This window comes from Myotis daubentonii, chromosome 1, assembly GCF_963259705.1.
Source record: "Myotis daubentonii chromosome 1, mMyoDau2.1, whole genome shotgun sequence".
NCBI classification, from domain to species: Eukaryota; Metazoa; Chordata; class Mammalia; order Chiroptera; family Vespertilionidae; genus Myotis; species Myotis daubentonii.
In genome coordinates this window covers 30,419,691-30,437,791 of record NC_081840.1, presented here as the reverse complement: position 1 = coordinate 30,437,791, position 18,101 = coordinate 30,419,691, and the positions used below count along the sequence as shown (strand labels likewise).

The window sequence follows — 18,101 nt, the reverse complement described above, 5'->3', positions numbered from 1 at the left end:
ATGACTAATGATTTATGTATTTAAGAGTTTCTCCATGCGCTTATTTGACATTTTTACACTTTTTATGAAGTGTAGGTTCAATTTTTTTATTGCCCATTTTTAATTTTTTGTGTCATTTTATTATTGAGTTGTTAGACTTATATTCTAGAAATCAGTCCTTTAATAGATAAGTGATTTGCAAATAGTTTCTCCCAGTCGGTGGCTTTTCTTTTTATTTTCTCCATGTTGTCTTTCAGATAACAAATGTTATTAATTTGATGAAATCCAGTTTGTCAGTGTTTTTCTTTTATGGATTATTCTTTTGTGTTATATCTAAGAAATCTTTATCTAACCCAAAGTCACAAGGATTTCTATCTTCTAGAAATTTAATAGTTTAACATACTTTAGGTCTATGATCCATTTCAAGTTAATGTTTGTACATGGTATAAGGCAAGAATTGAGGTTCATTTTTTTTATTTTGATTGCTGGGATATCCCACTATCAATATTCTTTTGATGGCGGATATCCAGTTATTCTAGCACCATTTGTTGAAAAGATTCACCATTGAATGACTTTGATGTCTGTTGAAAATCAGTTGACCTCATGTATGTGGGTTATTTCTGGGCTCTCATGTTCTATTGATCTATGTGGCTATTCTTTCACCAAGGTGACAGTCTTGATTTCTATACCTTTATAGCGAGTCTTGAAATCAGGTAGCGTACGTTCTACAACTTAGTTCTTTTTCAGGTTTGATTTGGGTCTTTTGCATTTATATTTTAATCTTAGAGTCAGCTTGTCAGTATCTACAAAGGTCTGTTGGAATTTTGAGTGTGATTGCATTTATTCTGTAAATCAATTTGGCTAGAACTGACCTCTTAAGTATATTGACTGTACTAATCCAGGAACGTAAAGTATCTTTTTTTTTTTTTTTATCTCTTTAAAATTTCTCTCAGCGGTGTTTGGTAATCTTCGTGTATAGGTCTTGCTTATAAATTGTTAAATGTATCCCTAAGTAGTTTATGTTTTTTGATGCTTTTGTAAATAGTATTATTGATATAAAGCATTGGGGTTTTCAGTTTAGTTTTTCTTAAATTTTCTCCTTCTAGGATTTTTAAATAAGCTCAATAAAGCATTCTGAGTAAGCTGATTAATTTTAGAGGCTTATGATTGGAATTCTAGTTGCCTACGTAAATGTTCTTTCCCTTATCAGTTATTTTTTAACGGAATTACCTAAAGACTACATTAGCAGGTTGAACATTTCCTGTAGGTGGCTGAGATATTTTGAAATATTAAGTTCGAAAGTTGAGCCCTTATTAAAAGACAGAACATTGTAAGGAGGAATGCCCAAGAAGTTCTACAAATGGATGTTTCTCACTCCTATTTGGTTATATCAGATAGAGGTCTCTTAGTATCAAGTTGTCAGGTCAACTCAAGCTCTAGGGAGTCTAAGGGAGTCAGTGGCACCTGTGGTGAGGACTAAGGACACGGCACTGGGCAGGGCTGGCAGGCCCCAGGAATGCCTCTTCCTCTCACCCCCACTCCACTCGGCTGCTTCTCTCAAACCCACCGCCCCAGAATTACAGGTCCCACCAATTGGGAAGAGCTGAAGGGCTTTATTAGCCCCAATTCCACATTCCAGAGGGATGGACTGCGGTCTGTTCCTGGTCCTCGTAATGAATGACGGCTGGAGGGCAGGGTTATGGGGTGCAAAGTGGCCGCTGCTAGCCCACCCAATAGGTAGACACTCTGAAGCCATCCACTGCCATCGGCGGTAATGCTCAGTGTCTTATGACGAAACTGGAAATGACCAGGAGTTCCACATGTGGAGACAAATGTAAATTTTCTCTGATTTAAATGTTAATCAGCTTTCAGTGTCTTAATGTCCTCCCCCCCCCCCTTGTTTCTCATTGTGTAGATGGCTTTGGAAGATTCGGAACAGAAACATAATCGTTTACATTCCATTTTCACGGAGCTAGAAGACTTGTCAGTGATTTTTGAAACAGATGACTTAGCACAGTCCATACAAGAGTTAAGCCGACAGGTAGCAGCTTTACAGCAAAACATCATGGAGAGCCTCCCACAGATTCAGCGGATGGCCGATGTGAGTTGGCACCATGGAGATGTGACTTCTTATTTTTAATTTATGTTTCATTGAGTACATTAGAGTTATACTGCTAATCAACTACTAATTATAGGAAGACACACTGATCTGGTAGCGTTTATTTTTCATTTGTGTTCTTATTTCTTGAATTATATTTTATTTGACTTTGCAACCTCTAGTGCAACTACAACAAAAAATCTTATCCACCTTCTGAGTCTAGAAGTGGACTCTTTAAAGGGAAGAATCCTGATCAAATAAGCCCAGTGTTTTCTCTTTGTCTGAGAGGAGATATTGTTGAGGTAAAAGATTAGCAAAGAGGTAATTAAAACAGATAACCTCCCAAGTCTTCACCAACAGCAAATATTTATTGAGGGACTGCTAGATGCCAGCCACTGGATTTTTAAATAACTTTATTTATTTTAGCTTGAAACATAATGCAGTATTTATTTAAGGATTAAGTACCATAGCAAAAGCAGGAACAGTTAGTCTTAATTATTTATCTTTTGTTTCTCAATTACATTCCCTACATGACACGTAACTTCAGGGAATAATAATATTAAATGTTCTTAGCAATGCATATTCCAAAGGTTTTGAATGCTTCTACAATTTTTGATGGAAAGGATCCTAAAATGCATTGTATACTTTTATGTACCTTTTTCAATATAAGGTGCAGATAATAATATCAATATAATTTAACTTTTCCTTATAATTTGGATATATCACTATAAAGTTATTATACTTACTGCTTTACTTGTTTACAGCTATGTTTGTCCTATATTGAATGGCTCCAAACTGCTATAATTTGAAACCTTCAGTCTGTTTCTATGTAGCTGTTTCTGTCCCCTTCACTATTAGCTCAACTTTTTTATTGCTACAGTGTATCAGCCTTGAGATCTAAAGGAAAGGTCTGAAGGCCCTCTTAGAGTGTGAGTGGACTTCAAAATGTGGGCTTTATTTACAGCACGTACCTCAGCATTTTCACTTTAAAATTCTTGGCCACGTTCTAGAGGTTGACCGTGATAAGAGAATAACCCTGGACAAATGACTATTGTTTAAATTAATCTCAGTCAGTTATGAAGTAGTTGGGGACTCTGACTGGCAACCGCTCGTTGGGGGATCGGCAGGAAAACCCTGACCCTTTCCCAGCTCCTTGTGTGTTCCGTTCCCAGGCGACTTTATCATTCGACTTGAAGTGGTGGGAATTCACAAAATGCTAGGCCCACTTGTATTCAAGTGTTTACACACATTCCAAAGATAAACCTAAAGAGATGATAGATCATGGAGGATTTGCTTAAAAATTAATTCAGATGTGTACCACAGACGGCCCCCAACTTACCATCGTTTCACTTAAGATTTTTTGAGTTTGCGATGGTGTGAAAGGGATACACATTCAGCAGAAACCATACCTCGGGTTTTGAATTTTGATCTTTTCCCAGGTAGCAATATGCAGCAAGATTCTCTCTTGTGATGCTGGGCCATGGCAGTGCCCCCCCTCCCAGTCAGCTTCCCTGTAGTGTTAGATACTTTTGCCCAGCTGTAGGCTCCTGTAGGTGTTCTGAGCATGGTTAAGGCTCCGTCGGCTCTGATGTTTAGTAGGTTAGGTGTATTAAATGCATCTTCGACTTAATGATATTTTCAGTGTACAATGGGTTTATCAGAGCATGAACTCATCATAAGTCAAGAAGCGTCTGCTCTTTTGCTCCTGCGGTATAAGTAATTGAAAACTGGCTTTATGAGGATCTTTAGCTCAACAGTGTGTGAGCCATGCTTTGTAGTGTGGTATGTTATTAGTAGAATAACATTTTTTATTGAAAGCAATCAACATTATCTGAGTAGCACCTGTTTAGTTTTTAAGGGCTATTTAAGTGGCAAACATATTTTGGTTAAATATCAGAATAAAACGAATGGCAATAAATTGTGTCGTATAGATCATTAACCTACAGCATATACTGCATGTGTGTTTTTGTTTCTGAAACTCTAGGATGTGGTTGCTATTGAAACTGAGTTAAAATCAATGGAGAAAAGAGTTTCAAAAATCAAAGCTATTCTCTTGTCAAAAGAAATATTTGATTTTTCACCAGAAGAACATCTCAAGCATGGGGAGGTAAGCATGGATCCTTATTTAAAGTATTTTCTCATACCACTCATTATGTTTATGTTTAGATATGTAATAAAAAGTATTTAGTCTTGCTAGAGTAATGGCACAATAAATTTGAAAGAGATATTGTGAATGACTATAAAAATCATGTTTTAAATCACATAGTACTACCTATATGAAGATACTTTTCCTATAGGTTATTTTTTTTTACTTAATTGCTTCCAAAAACTTCAAAGTTTGGAAGTTTTGCTTTCACATAAACCATCGTTGTTTAATAGTCCAGTTAGCTTGAGACTCTAAGTCTGGAGAGCTGAGTTCCAGCCCCAGCTATGCTCCTTCCCGGCTCTGTGACTCCGAGCTGTTAGTTAGCGTTTCTGGGATTGTCTTTCATACCTGCACGCTGGCACTGCAGTGATTGCGTTGGGCACTTCCAATGTACGTAGACCCCCGAGCACTCAGTGGTTAGGAGCTTCTGCTTGGGGTCAGGCAGCCTGGGCCTCATCCCAGCCCTGCTCTTGACAATCTGACCTCGGCTCCGTCTTCTAACTTCTGTGACCCAGTTTCTTCACCTGTGAAGTGGCAGGTCTGATAGCTACCGCCCAGGGCAGTTGTGAGGATCCAAAGAAATGATGCATATGAAGTACTTTGCAAAGTGAATAATCTCTTCTCATTAATTCTGTAAATCCACGTTTCTATGGGTCAGGTGTCATGAAAGCCAAGTAATTACACCTTTGGGACGTATCCCTTTTGACAGGACAGTTCTGTTAATTCATAAGCATTTTTTGAGGACTCACTCTGTGGGGAGGCCCGTGCTAGGTGCGGCTGCTGTGACAGTGAGTACGTGCAGTACCTGCTGTTACACCGCTCACTGCCTGGTGACCGTTCACAAAGCAAAACAACAGTTCTACAGGGGGTGGGTGTGAGGGGGAGAGAAGGAGGGAAAGGGTTGTCTACTTGCATAATTTAGAGCTAGGAAGTGACTCTTGCCCCAGGCATTTTTTTCCTAAGAACTTTAACTACCAGATCAAAAGTAGTATAATAAACCTTTTCAATCTGAGGTAAGGAAATGTTTTAAAAATCAGAACTATGGAGAATAAACTATACACTATTATAATTTTGAACTAGTGGCCCAGTGCACAAATTTGCGTATGGGTGGGGTCTAGTCAATTGGGGGTGGGGCCAGCTGGGGGAGGGGCCGCGGGCAGTTGGCCATCCAGCCCTACCCTCTGATTGAACTCCTGGTCGAACTCCCGGTCGAGGGGACAATTTTTATTTTAGCTTCTTATTATATGGGGTAATTGGACTTTGCAGTGGCCATAGTTTTCACGTGTGAAACATGTTATCTGATATAATTAAGGTCATACTTGAAAATATACATCCTATGAAGAAAACCATTGCAGAAATAATGTCTTACCAAGTGGAACTGAGGTTACCCCAGACGGGAATGAAACCCCTCCCTGTATTTCAGCGGACGACTCAGCTTTTACAAGATATAAAGCTGTTGGAAAATGTGACTCAGGAACAAAATGAGTTATTAAAGGTGAGTAGTTTATGAGGACGGCCAGCTTATTGGGTGAACAAATTCAGCAGAAACTGGTTTTGTTTTCAGTCTCAATGGTTGGGTGGATCAAATTCCCATGACGGGAAGGTGCTGCCTGGGTTGATCTCTTTGGCCTCTTCCTGTGCCATTACCCATTTGATGTAGAGTGTATATCTTCTTGTTCAGATGGGGCTAAGGTCATTTTCTCAGCTCTTACTCTGGTTGAAGCATAGTTATGGTCTATTTCATTCCATTCTCCAGTTATTGAAGACCTATGTGGATAAGATGCCGTGGGAAGAGATTAAACTTGAACAAAGCACTTGCAATCTCATGAGGCCGACAGACTCATGCAGTAGTCATCCCCATATTAATCTCTTCTCATTATAGTCACTTTCCTTTTCATCACCTTATTTTATTCTCAAGCATTTGGTACATCTTACTTTTACCTATAAGGAGACTAGTTTCAGAAGGTAGACGACTCGCTTAAAGAACACCGAGTTAGTTTGTGTAGGGATTCAGTTGTGCACAAATGGAGACAAGAATTTGAGTTCCTAGATTCCGGTCTCTTCCTTCTAACAGATGACCTCTTTCAGTCTCTCCCCAGAAGTTCCTTTTCCCCCCTTACATTTGGTTTGAGTTCCAGTCTCAAGTCAGGCATCATCATTAGATAGAAATTGCATTTCACTTTGGTTTGTATTCCTACAGCAACAGCCATTCTCACAAGAACAGAAAGTTGCTAAAGAGCCTTAAATTCCACACACTTTTTTCAACCCCCTTGGTAGGATCTCCTTCTCCTGCATTTCCTGATTATAGATGAGTTAGGGGTAGGAGAAAAGGTTTATTTTCCCTTTCCCCCGACTACTGCCTGATTGGAGGAAGAAAACGGCTGTGTGTTTTTTCTCCCTCTTAAATTTCATTCACATTTAGGTGGCCCCTCTGTGTTCCCCTAAGATTTTAAGGGCACTGTAAACTCTAGATTGAGACTTAACTCCTCTAGTCTCTCTGGCCTGGCTACTGATTTGCTGACGTTATTTCCTAGCACCCCCAGGGAGAAGAAGATCTGGCAGTCAATGTACTTTTTTTTTTTTTAATCCCCCCTGAGGATATGTTTACTGATTTGAGAGAGAGAGAAAACAGCAATGAGAGAGAGAAACATTGATCGGTTGCCTCCTATATGCTCCCTGACTGGGGGGATAGAACCTGCAACCTAGGTATATACCCTGACTGTGAATCGACCCCACAACCTTTTGGGACAATGCTGCCATCAACCGAGCCACTTGGCCAGGACTCAATGTACTATCTTTTAATAGTATAAATAGAAGAAACCAGAACAACATAAGATTTTTAAATTTGTTTATTTATTGTTTTTGAGAGAGAGGGAGAAACATCAATTTGTTGTCCCACTTATTTATACACTAGTGGCCCGGTGCATGAAATTCGTGTACTTGGGTGGGGGTGGGGGGGTCCCCCAGCCTGGCCTGTGCCTTGTCACAATGCAGGAGCCCTGCAGTCCATCACCCCAAAGATGTAGGCCTCCATGAGCCTCACATCCCCAGGGGCGGGGATGTGAGCCTTAAGCAAGTCCCCGATGCTGCAAGTCCCCGCCCACCTGTGCCTGCTGCGCATCAGCCTCCTGGCTTATTGGTCGTTATGCTTGAGAGTGTCATGACCATTTGCATATTAGCTCTTCATTATATATATTCATTGGTTGCTTCTTGTATGTGCCCTGACCGGGGACTGAATCTGCAGCCATGGTGTATCAGGACGACACTCTAACCAATGGAGCCACCCGGCCAGGAGATATATAAAATTTGATCTATTACTTTTAATTTTCTGTGCTTCTTGGTCTCCTGGTCAGTAAAAGAAAATAACAGTCCTAACTGTGCTCAAAAGTGGCTTCTTCAAAAGATGAAAGAGAGGGAAATAGAAGACAAAATTATATTTTATGTCAAATTAGGGATCAAACTGTGCTGCTAAAATTTTCCACCTTACTGTGTTGGTGGAAATCAGATGTCATCTCATAATTCAAAGCTAAGGAAGCCAGTGAGAATGAAAAGCATTAGAATACGGTCGATTTATTTTAATTCCTGCTTTAGATATTGGAAGTGCCCTCGTTGTGGAAAACGAGACAAATTACTTTGGGGGTGAGTAATGGATGTTGCTTATTAGAGAGGGCTGGGGAACAGGTGTGTGCAGTGAACATAGTTATTCATTTCCAGCCTGCAGCTAAACGTATGGTTAAATATTAAAGAAAATACAAGGAAGAATTCTGTGTGGGCCTGAAACTTTGTAGTTTAAAGGACATGTTGCTTCATTGTGGAGCATACCAAGGAAATTCTAGACTTGCTTTTGAAGTCCATTTCTTCACTTCATCATACTTTGATCATATTATTTATGATCAGCTTCAGGCTCTACTGCTCACTTAACACTAGATTCCAAGTATTGTTCTGGTTAGTTTTGCTATATTCTGCCAACTCACAGACTGCTCTCGAACCCTCAACCTTTTACTCATAAAATGTGCCTTACTGATCCCAGTGGATACCAGGTGAGGATGTGGCTGGAATGGGAAAACTTTGTTATGTCTCACATTACATGCCCTTTCTACTCTGATTCAGTAATGTCACCTTTCTGTGAGGAAAGCCTCACATGAAAAATGTATTTAAGTGGCATATGCAACTACCAATAATTTTATAAAATTTAGCAACTTTTTATTAGCCTCCATAAAATGCTTTCCAGAATAAGCCCAGTAAACGAAATACTTAAGAGCAAGGGTGTGCCCGATATCTGTAAAGCATGAAAGTCAGGTGGCAGCTTTGCCAATGTTGTCCTCTATGTTTAGGCTACCATTTCTTTCTTTTCTTTTTTTAAAATATATTTTTATTAATTTCATAGAGGAAGGGAGAGAGAGATAAAAACATCAGTGATGAGAGAGAATCATTGATCGGCTGCCTTCTGCACACCCCACAATGGGGATTGAGCCCACAACCCGGACGTGTACCCTGACCAGGAATCAAACCATGACCTCCTGGTTCATAGGTTGATGTTCAACCACTGACCCACACTGGCTGGGCTAGGCTACTATTTCCTATTGAAATCTGTCTGAGTGCATATTTGCTGTAATTGATTGGAACTTGTGATGGGACTGGACATTGGAAGCAGTCCATTGATCTGTTCCTTAGATGTGACAAAGTTTCTTTTTGGGATTTATTTTATAGATAGCCATAAAACAGACTAATGAATGTGATGAGGAAATAGACCACTTGAAAGAGATCTTAAATAATTATTCAGCTGAGCTCTCCCCTGAAGATATGTCACCAGACCAGGCTGCCAGTGTGCCACAAGTACAGGTATGTTTCTTCCATTCATTCTACAACCATTTGCTCAGCTGTTGGTGTCTAGAAGCCTTTGTGATAGTACAAGCCTTTTTCCTACGTTTCTCTTTCACTTGAAGGTGTTTTTGGAGTGTGTTTACTTTCCATTCCTCTTTTATAAAATAGGCGAAAATAATTATCAGGTGTCCCAGTCCACAGCTTGGTGCAAATTGACCTGAATTTGCTCTGATACTGAAGAAGCTCATGTAACACAGGATGTTTGGACAACTTGACTTTCTGGCTAGCTTTCTGGGGTAGGGGTCACACAGTGTGGGCGGAACTTGAGAGGTCAAGACCAGGTCGCTGCTATAATGAAGAGCTCCATATACTAAGTAGTATTTCCTTATGCCATAGCTACCAGTGTCAGGGGGACCCACTTACAGGAGTTTGCATGTTGACCCTCTACTGTAGGGGTTTTTCCATTTTGTCTTTTGAATCAGAACTTCTATAAAGAAAAAAACACCTGATTGTATGGCAAGGATTGTAGAGAGCTGCTTTTTTCCCGCCATCAAGTTTGGGCAATTGCTGTGGTATCCAAAGCCAGGTTGCACCACTTGCTAGCTTAGCTGTGAGACCTAGGGCACGTTACTTAACCTCACGGGTGAACCCGAGGAATCCAGGTGACACAGCTGCTAAGTAATGAACGCAGTAAGGCAGACCCAATATAACAAAGACTCAATATTGTAAAAATGTCAAATTTCCCTTCACATTCAAAAATTTGAGCCCCCCACTCCACCCCAATGAGGCTGAATTTATGTTGTAGCTACCAAAATAGAAAGAAGTTAAAGCTCAGAAATGTAAAAAAATATTTGGTTAGTTATTTTAAAATAACAATAATAAACCCATTCCATATTAATAGAAATAACAGTTTTATAGAAGGAATTATATTTTCCAGAAAAAAAAAATGCAGAGAGAGGAGTGACAGAACTGTACAGCTTTGCAAATCTCTTTAAGGTCTGGCTGGCCAGGTTCTCATCTGCTTCTGCATTCCATCCGCTGAGCTCTGTGGTTTTCTTTAAAGCATATAAAACAATCCAACCTCTCAAGACATGTGCATAGAAAGGGGATGTTTTAATGACCCTTCTGAATAAGTGTCGATATTCTTTGAAACTACACTAACCTCCAACAGGCAGAAGTTACTCACAAGTTTGGAATCAGAAGCCATACAGTGAACTCTCCGTATCTGACCTGGTCTGTCTTGTGCAGGGCAGGGCAAAAGTAGATTCACAGTTGTGAGTACGTGAAACACAGAGTTTATTCTTGTATTATTATTTATTAATTATTGTATTATTTTCCATACAAACAACTGTGAACCCACCTTTGCCCCACCCCATACTTTGAATGGATCTTTCCACCAGGAGTGAGTTTATGACATCACGTGTGGTCATTTGGATAATATTGTTTCACTAGTTGTGCAGTCTGACTGAATGTTGACATATTTCAGTAATTAATACTAAAACTTTTATGTTTATTAGCATCTATCTCTTTAGAAAATTTTTTTAGTATTTACATAATAAGTATGGTTGACCAACTATTTTCTTTTCAAGAAAAAATAGTGTTTTTGAAAAAAAAATTAGCAGTTCAGCTCAAAACTCAAATAATCACACGAGTGCTTTTCCTCAGCCCTCCTACTTTGTTATGTAGTGGAAATGCTGTAAGCATGCTCCCCACTTTGTCACACAGAATATTAAAAATACAGACAGTCCTCGGGCTACGTCGGACTCGACGTACGCTGTTTCATGGTTACGTCACCATCTCCCATTTATTTATTAAAAAAAAAAAAGTTCTGTCATTTCGACGTATGTGCATATATGCGTTATGTTTTTTATTATTTATTTACCACAAGAAAAGATCAGGAATTGTTATCTTTCTTTTAAATTTCTTTTACTGTTTCACTTCATTACTGCTGTGTATGTGCTCCACGTGAGTGACGTAGGTGGGTACCAACTTACGGCGAAAATTGCATTACATCGGGCCATAGAAATGGATTGCCGACATAACCCGAGGACCTACTGTACACAGTCTTTACCAAGGATATTCTTAAGTGAAACTGGCTTTTTTTTATATAGTTAAGTATGACAGTGAAGACTCTAACAACTACTAAAATAGCTATTGTTCCTCCTGATTCGTGTAAGATGCCGTAGTTTTACCCACTATTGCTTTTGCAATGAAAAATCACGCAGTGAAAAATGTCAACACAGCGAAAAAGGCGAATACCATTTTAGTATCACTGTAAAAACGACCTGTCCCCATGGAGTGCAGACCCGCGGGGACTGCGGACGCCACGCTGAGGCGGCTGCTCAGTGCCTCCCGCGCCTCCCCGCACGGGCTCTGCAGGCGCTGGTCCTCCACGTCTGTCATCTGATGGCTGTGGTACGTTCGCCGGTAGGCACTGTTCCCATGAGGTTTAGTGTTTACTCCGATTTAATTCAGTTCTCATATCACAGGAAGTTTACCTTCAGACAGAATGAGGCGTTGGGGTTGGGATGTGTGCAGGAGCGGGGCAGCCATGGCGGCTGGTGTCAGGAGGGCCGCGTCTGTGGACCTCAGAACTCTCGCTTACAGGTGTGGACACGTGCAGTTTCTCTGTCCGCAAAATAATGAGTGATTCTACAAATACCTGGAGGGAGGGAGGGAGGGAGGGAGGGAGGGAGGGAGGGAGGGAGGGAGGGAGGGAAAGAAGGAGGGAGGGAGGACGGAAGGAAGGGAGGGAGGAAGAGGGGCTTAACGAATACATACGGAACAAAATTCAAATGCATGAAGGTTTGTAAAAAAGGAGCAGGATGTCTTATGACGCAGCACTTACTGCAAAGCTCGGGCAGGCAGTGGTGGCTTTCAGGGGTACTAGAGAGGAGGATGTCGGACTAGATGACACCTGCTGTTCTTCCACGTATATAATTCTGTAATCCTCGTAGACAGACAGTGGGCATCTCATTCTACCATGTATAAGACGTGTAATCCCACACAGCCATCATACAAAGTCTTACAGTGCCGTTACTAAACTCGGAATCGCCTGTCATTCCCATAGTGAGTTCCACTTCGCAGTACCTTTATTAATTCCCATTGGGTAGGAAGCTTTGGCCGTGAGGAAAAGTGAATGAATTCAGTAAAGAAGGCTTCAAAAGCAACAGTAAACGTGTGAGGTTTCTAACCTTGTTTTCTCTCAGTGGTTCCCAAATGTTAGTCTGCTCACGGGCCTCCTGGGTGCTTGGGAAAGTGCAGGTAGGTTCTCGGGTCCTGACCCTGTGGATTGTGGCCAGTGAGTCCTGTGGCCACTAGAGCCCTGGCTTCCAACCTCGGGCACACACCACAGTCCCTCGTGGAGCTTGTCACACGTTTCTGAGCCGCCAGAGACAGACCTACAAGGTCTAAGGTGAGGCCAGGGCATTCCATAAGCCTCCCCAGGCCGTTGGGAAACGCAGCCAGGATGCAGAACTAGTCTGTTCCGGGAGCAGCTCCTGGCTCTGCAGACCGACATTACAGACCAATCCTCACCCCCTGTGCCCACGGAAGCAGGCGCCTGCGGGCATGCCCAGCCTCCGACATCCTTACGCAGTGCACTCTCTCTGCACAGGGAGAAGTCGAAGGCATCGAGAAGCAGATTATGGGTCTAGACCAGAAAAAAGAAGACCTGCTGGCGGACTTAAAGGCTGCCGTACTCAACCTTCACCGGCATTTACAGCAGGAACAGCAAGAATTGGAGAAAGGCAAGGAAATGCTGTCCGCAGGAGCGTCGGAAGACGAAGGCGTGGCCGAGAGGGATGTGTCCGAGTGGAAGGTGGGTATGACTGTCATTAATGCTGGTCCCTCGTGCCATAAGAGCTTCACATGGGTAGTCGTTTGCACCCGGAACACCTGTGGCATCTGGGTCTATGGCCAGTTGGAGAGGAATTTTAGAAAGTCGAGCTACTCCATGTGAATCTATGTCTTCAGGGGGCGTCTGTTCTGGGCTCCACAGAATTCTTATGCCCGAGTTCCTTATGGAGCTGCTGATGAAGTTCCACCGGCAGGTGGGTGGGAGCCACCCTTTGAATCTCTTCTTACTTAAGAGCCCATTGCAGACTCCAAAATGAGGCCAGCACCTCTCCCAGCCCACCCTGAGTCCACGGCAGGGAAGCACATTTTTGAATTGTTTGGTAAGGAGCCACAGAGGACGAGGCCAAGGAAAGGGAGATGAGATTTGACTGAGTCATGGTGTGGGTCTGGAGTTGCCAGACCCAGAGGGCCACGCGTGTAGTGGGCATCTTGGATAAAGCGAACTGTTGAATGAGCTTGGCCGCAAGTGTCCGTGCCCTGCCTTGCAGTTGAACCGAAGAGGCTCCCTGCCGGTCCTGCCAGCCGTCAAGGAAGAGGCGGAAGAGAGCTCCCTGAAGAGCGAGGTAAGGACGATGAGTCTCTCGTCAAATTTTGTGGGAACCGAAATCTTCTACCAGAAGGTCAGTGGGAAGATCTCAAAATGAAAGGGAACATAAAGATTTTTTAAATTAATGCCTGCATTTTATAAGGGGGATTGAAGTAGTTCTCTTCTGTTATTAACGTTGTTTAAGTGCCTCTATACCTACGTCCCGCCAGCGTGGGATAAATGTGATTCGGACGCTCTTGGTGGCGGAAGGGAGATGAGGTTCTTTGTCGTATCCTGACTCCTGAGTGCTTTCTCTGAAGTTTGGAGAGAGTGCTGTGTGGTTGCTACTCCTGCTGTGCCTTTCAGAACTTTATTTGTTCATACTTGACAACAGCATCGCCAAAGACAGGAAGAGATGTGTTAGCAACTAACACGGATCCTCACTGGAGCATTCGAACTGGTTGAACGAGACATTTGCAGTTGTCTTTCCTGATTCCAATTTCTATTTCATACCCTAAAAACTAAAGTTATAATGGATCTGGTGCCAAAAGAAAAAAATCACAGAAATTTATATTTTTTGTCTCACATGCAACGACCAGTCATTTCCCTGCTCATTTCATAGATTGTTAAATAGCCCCATTGTCACACGGAACAGCCTGTTTGCCTGTAGCACCGCTCGGGCTCGGGGAGCTGAGTGCAGATGTGCTCTGCTCCAACCATCAGACAGTCTCAGAATAAAGGGGGACCAGGGCCAAGAAGAGCCTGCACGTCAGTATGGCTCTCATGTGAGACCTGTGTTGGCTTTGAGCTAATATGCTGATAACATTCACCGTTTGTGTTTGACCACAACAGCAAACATTCACGTTCATCAGGCTGTTATATTACAGTTAGCATTTAAGGTTACATTTAACAAAGTGGAGTAAATTCCTAAAGCAGTTTTAATGTGAGCTGACTCCCACCTTTTTTTAATCCTCACCCAAGGATATGTTTTTTATTGATGTTTTTAGAGAGGAAGGGAGAGAGACAGAGAAGCATCAGTCAGTTGCCCATATGCACTAAGACCAGGGATTGAACTCGCAACCTAGATATGTGCCCTGACCAGAAATTGAACCTGCAACCTTTTGGTTCACAGGATGACATTCTATCCAACTGAGCCACCCGATCAGGGCTGACTCCCAATTTCTTAGAGTATTTTTTAGGCTTTAGGGAGAGCAACCCCATTTGAAGACATATGATGTAGTAAGCCAGAAAAAGAGATGAAAAATAGGGGAGAGGTGGAATGCAGGCTGCAGTTATACCGCCTGGCCAGCGATGCTTTGTACAAAAGGGATGAGTAGGATGCTGGTTATAATGGTAGGAAATCACTTCCCTCTGCTGATCCATTGATTACTGTGTTAGAGCGGAGATAAAGCGAAGCCATCTTCTGGGTCTTGGTCTTTCCTCTGGAAGCATGACAAGGACAGGGAGGAAGATACAGCATCCTCGTCCTCTGGAACGATCATTCAGGTAATGGTGGGCATGGCACACGATGGGGACAGGGAGGTGGGGGCAGGGGGTGGGCAGGGGTGAGAAGGTGAGACGTCAAGGGAAAGAGCTTCTTGTCTGGAAGAATGCTTAGGGAGGGAGCCTGCTTGGGCTGGAAATCGAAAGCCCGTCACCATTACCTCTGCACAAATGCAAAGACCACCAAGTCCTTCCTTATCACTTGCATTTCTATTTTACACTCAGTGATGAAAGGAGAGTATTTTTCTGAGGAAATCTCCGTATGTGGCAGCCCAAACTGACAAAACAGAAATCTCAGAGGAGCACCACAAAAGTTCACCCTAGTGTTTCAGAGTGTTTAACACGCCTCTCTTTGGGCAGTGGCTGGGGGAGGGGTCTCCGCATAGTCCTTTTCTTGAACAAAGTAGGGCATGAGATAAACGAATGAAATGGAGTTTTTTTGTTCCTACTGACCTTCTAAATCTCCTCCGATCTCTCAGAACAGAGGGTACATGCCTTCACTTTAGAAAATCATAAGCTGACATAAACACAGTGCTTTTCCCTTGTTCCTGAAACGTGCCTCATCCTTATGATCCAAACACCTGCCCACTCCTGCCTCCTGCCCAGGGCTAACCCCTCCCCAGGTCCAGCCAGTCCTTTCATTTCATGGGCCCAGGGCTCTGCTTGTACCTGCATCTCTAGTCTCTGCCTTTATTTCTGCCATCAGCATATTCCAGGCAATTATTACTGCCTCTGTAGGCTTTGGGAGTAACCTTCTCCTTGGCCATAGCCCCTCCAGCCCTTTTTCCTAATACGTCTTACACAGTACTGATGGCTTTTCATAAAACCACCAACAATCTGCAGTGAACTTTCATGACTCTGATTATCTACTGAATAAAATGCAAACTTCTTAGCCTGGCATTCCAGACTTTTCATGATCCCGACATACCTTTCAATTTTTACCTTTAGTTAAAAGTTTAACCAGGCCAGCTAAGCCACGCTTTACCTGTAGCTCTTGGTTCATACCTTTTTAATGGCAGGGACTGCTTTTAGTACAAGGAACTGAAAAGTAACATTTTTGTTAGGAACTCTTGGATGCGTTATGCTATGTGTCCTTGTTTAATCATCACAAGCATGAGTGAGGTAGACTGTATTCCCATTTTAAAACTGAAGTAAATGAGACTCAGTGTCCAGGTTAACTTGCCCAAGATCATACAACTTCTAAGTAGCGCAGCCAAGCTTGGTTGATGGCAATGCCCATACTCTTTCCACCGCATTATGTTAATTATTTGTGTAGGTGCCATTTTCCCATTTTGCATCCTCGGTTAACCTAATAAGTGAAAGTGCTGGATTCATTTAAAATGTGATACACATGATCAAACTTCCTTTGAGAAAGACTGTATCAATTTTATTCCTACCCAGAGTGCTCGGAAGTGCCTCTTTCCTGTCCCTGGGCTGAAAATGAATTTTTTTTTTTTTTAAATCCTCACTCGAGGATATTTTCCATTGATTTTTTAGAGAGAGTGGAAGGGAGGGGGAGAGACAGAGTGAGAAACATCGAGGTGAGAGAGACACACTGATTGGTTGCCTCCCATATGTGCCCCATCCAGGGCCAGGGATTGAGCCTGCCCCGCAGTATGTGCCCTTGACCGGAATGGTACCTGGGACCCTCAGTCCTCGGGCCAACACTCTATCCACTGAGCAAAACTGGCTCAGGTAATATTGAATATTTTTAATCTTGGCCAAACTTAGCTAGTAGTTTAAATTAAATTTATATTCTAGGAGCCTTGAATATCTCTTTAGGTGCTTATAGGCTTTTGTGTTATTTCGTGAATTGTTAATTCATGGCATTTGACTGGTTTTCTATGGAGGGGCTGATGTTTTTCATTATTGATTTATCAGCATTATTAATATATGAAGGATATTAACACTTTATAACATATTAACATATGAAGGATACTACCCAATCTATTATTTCTCTTTAAACATAGATTGTGGGACACATTATTTTTGTTGTTAACACTTACATTCTTTTCCTTTATTGCCACGCTTTTAAACTCCTTCCCTACTCTTAACATTAGAAAAAGAGTCACTCATATTTTCTTCAAGAATTTTTATGGTATAACTTTTACATTAAATATTAGAATTCATTGTTCAGAGTGAGACAGGATCTAGTTAATATATTTCATGAAATGCCTGGGTAATTCTTCCCAAGTTTAAAAATACATCTTTTCTCCCATTAGTCGAAATGTGGCCTTTATCACCGAATCTCCTTTCATTTCAATTCTCATAATAATCCACTGAAGTGCATACTTCTCTGGATTCCATATGTGCTCCTCATAAACCAGAGAGCTTTGGAGAACTGAGGTCTTTCCGATAAAGACAAACCTGAGGAAGGTGATTGCTTTCCTAACGAACAAACTTTTCTCCTGAGTGCACCTGACTTCTCCGGACATTTTTGCAAGCGGGCGGTTTGTCAAATGAGCAGGTGCGGGAAGGGTGGCTTGCGTGGCCACAGAGCAGGACGTTTTCGGGACCTCTGATGCTTTTCTTCGCAGGAGGCAGCTGAGAAAATCAGCACGTGTGATAGTTCCGCGGCACAAGTTCTTGCAGCAGGCCCACCAAACCCTGAGCAAGGCCCAGCGTTTTCCCCGAGCCCCCACCAAACGGAAGGGGTAAGTCCCTGTTGGTCACAAGCCAGCTGCTCAGGTAGCGATGACAAGCTTCTGTGTTTGGCGATACTCTCTGCGTGTGTTGTCAAGCCGGAGAACCGGAAGGTTTGCATCAGATGTTCACATGGGAAGTGAGCATGACACTCGCTCACCCTTTGTCAGGGTGAACTAGCCTCTCCACTGACAGCCACTTCTTTCTTCTGTGGACGTTCCTTACGGGGCCGTGAAAGTGGACAAGAGCTAATATTGATTAACAACTGCCCGTTACGTAAGAGGCATTTATATTTGCTGATTAATCCTCAGATTAAAAGGTTGATTAATACCTACCATAATTTTACAAATGAGGAAATCAAAATTTAGGGATTAAAAGTACGTCTGGGAGGTGGAGAATAAGGAATCAAACCCAGAATATTCCCATTGGCTTTCCTAATTTGCATATTTAGTTCTGACAGACGTGAAACCAAGGTAGGGGGTTGGCCTCACTAAATAAAACGCCACCTCCCTGCCCCAGCAGCG

At 42.3% G+C, this 18,101-nt stretch overlaps 1 protein-coding gene across 8 annotated transcripts in view; it reads left to right on the top strand.

Moving 5' to 3' along the window:
• Positions 1–18,101, top strand: part of SYNE2 (spectrin repeat containing nuclear envelope protein 2) — a 316,273-nt gene that overhangs the window by 200,083 nt on the left and 98,089 nt on the right. For 7 of the 8 annotated variants that reach the window (XM_059693959.1, XM_059693921.1, XM_059693929.1 and 4 more), the window contains 8 exons: positions 1,895–2,080; positions 4,062–4,184; positions 5,536–5,718; positions 8,934–9,065; positions 12,664–12,867; positions 13,394–13,468; positions 14,830–14,937; positions 17,472–17,588. In XM_059693959.1, the coding sequence (XP_059549942.1) occupies positions 1,895–2,080; positions 4,062–4,184; positions 5,536–5,718; positions 8,934–9,065; positions 12,664–12,867; positions 13,394–13,468; positions 14,830–14,937; positions 17,472–17,588 (1,128 nt within the window). The remainder of the gene's footprint in view (positions 1–1,894; positions 2,081–4,061; positions 4,185–5,535; positions 5,719–8,933; positions 9,066–12,663; positions 12,868–13,393; positions 13,469–14,829; positions 14,938–17,471; positions 17,589–18,101) is intronic. The other variant, XM_059693938.1, reaches the window with a different exon arrangement.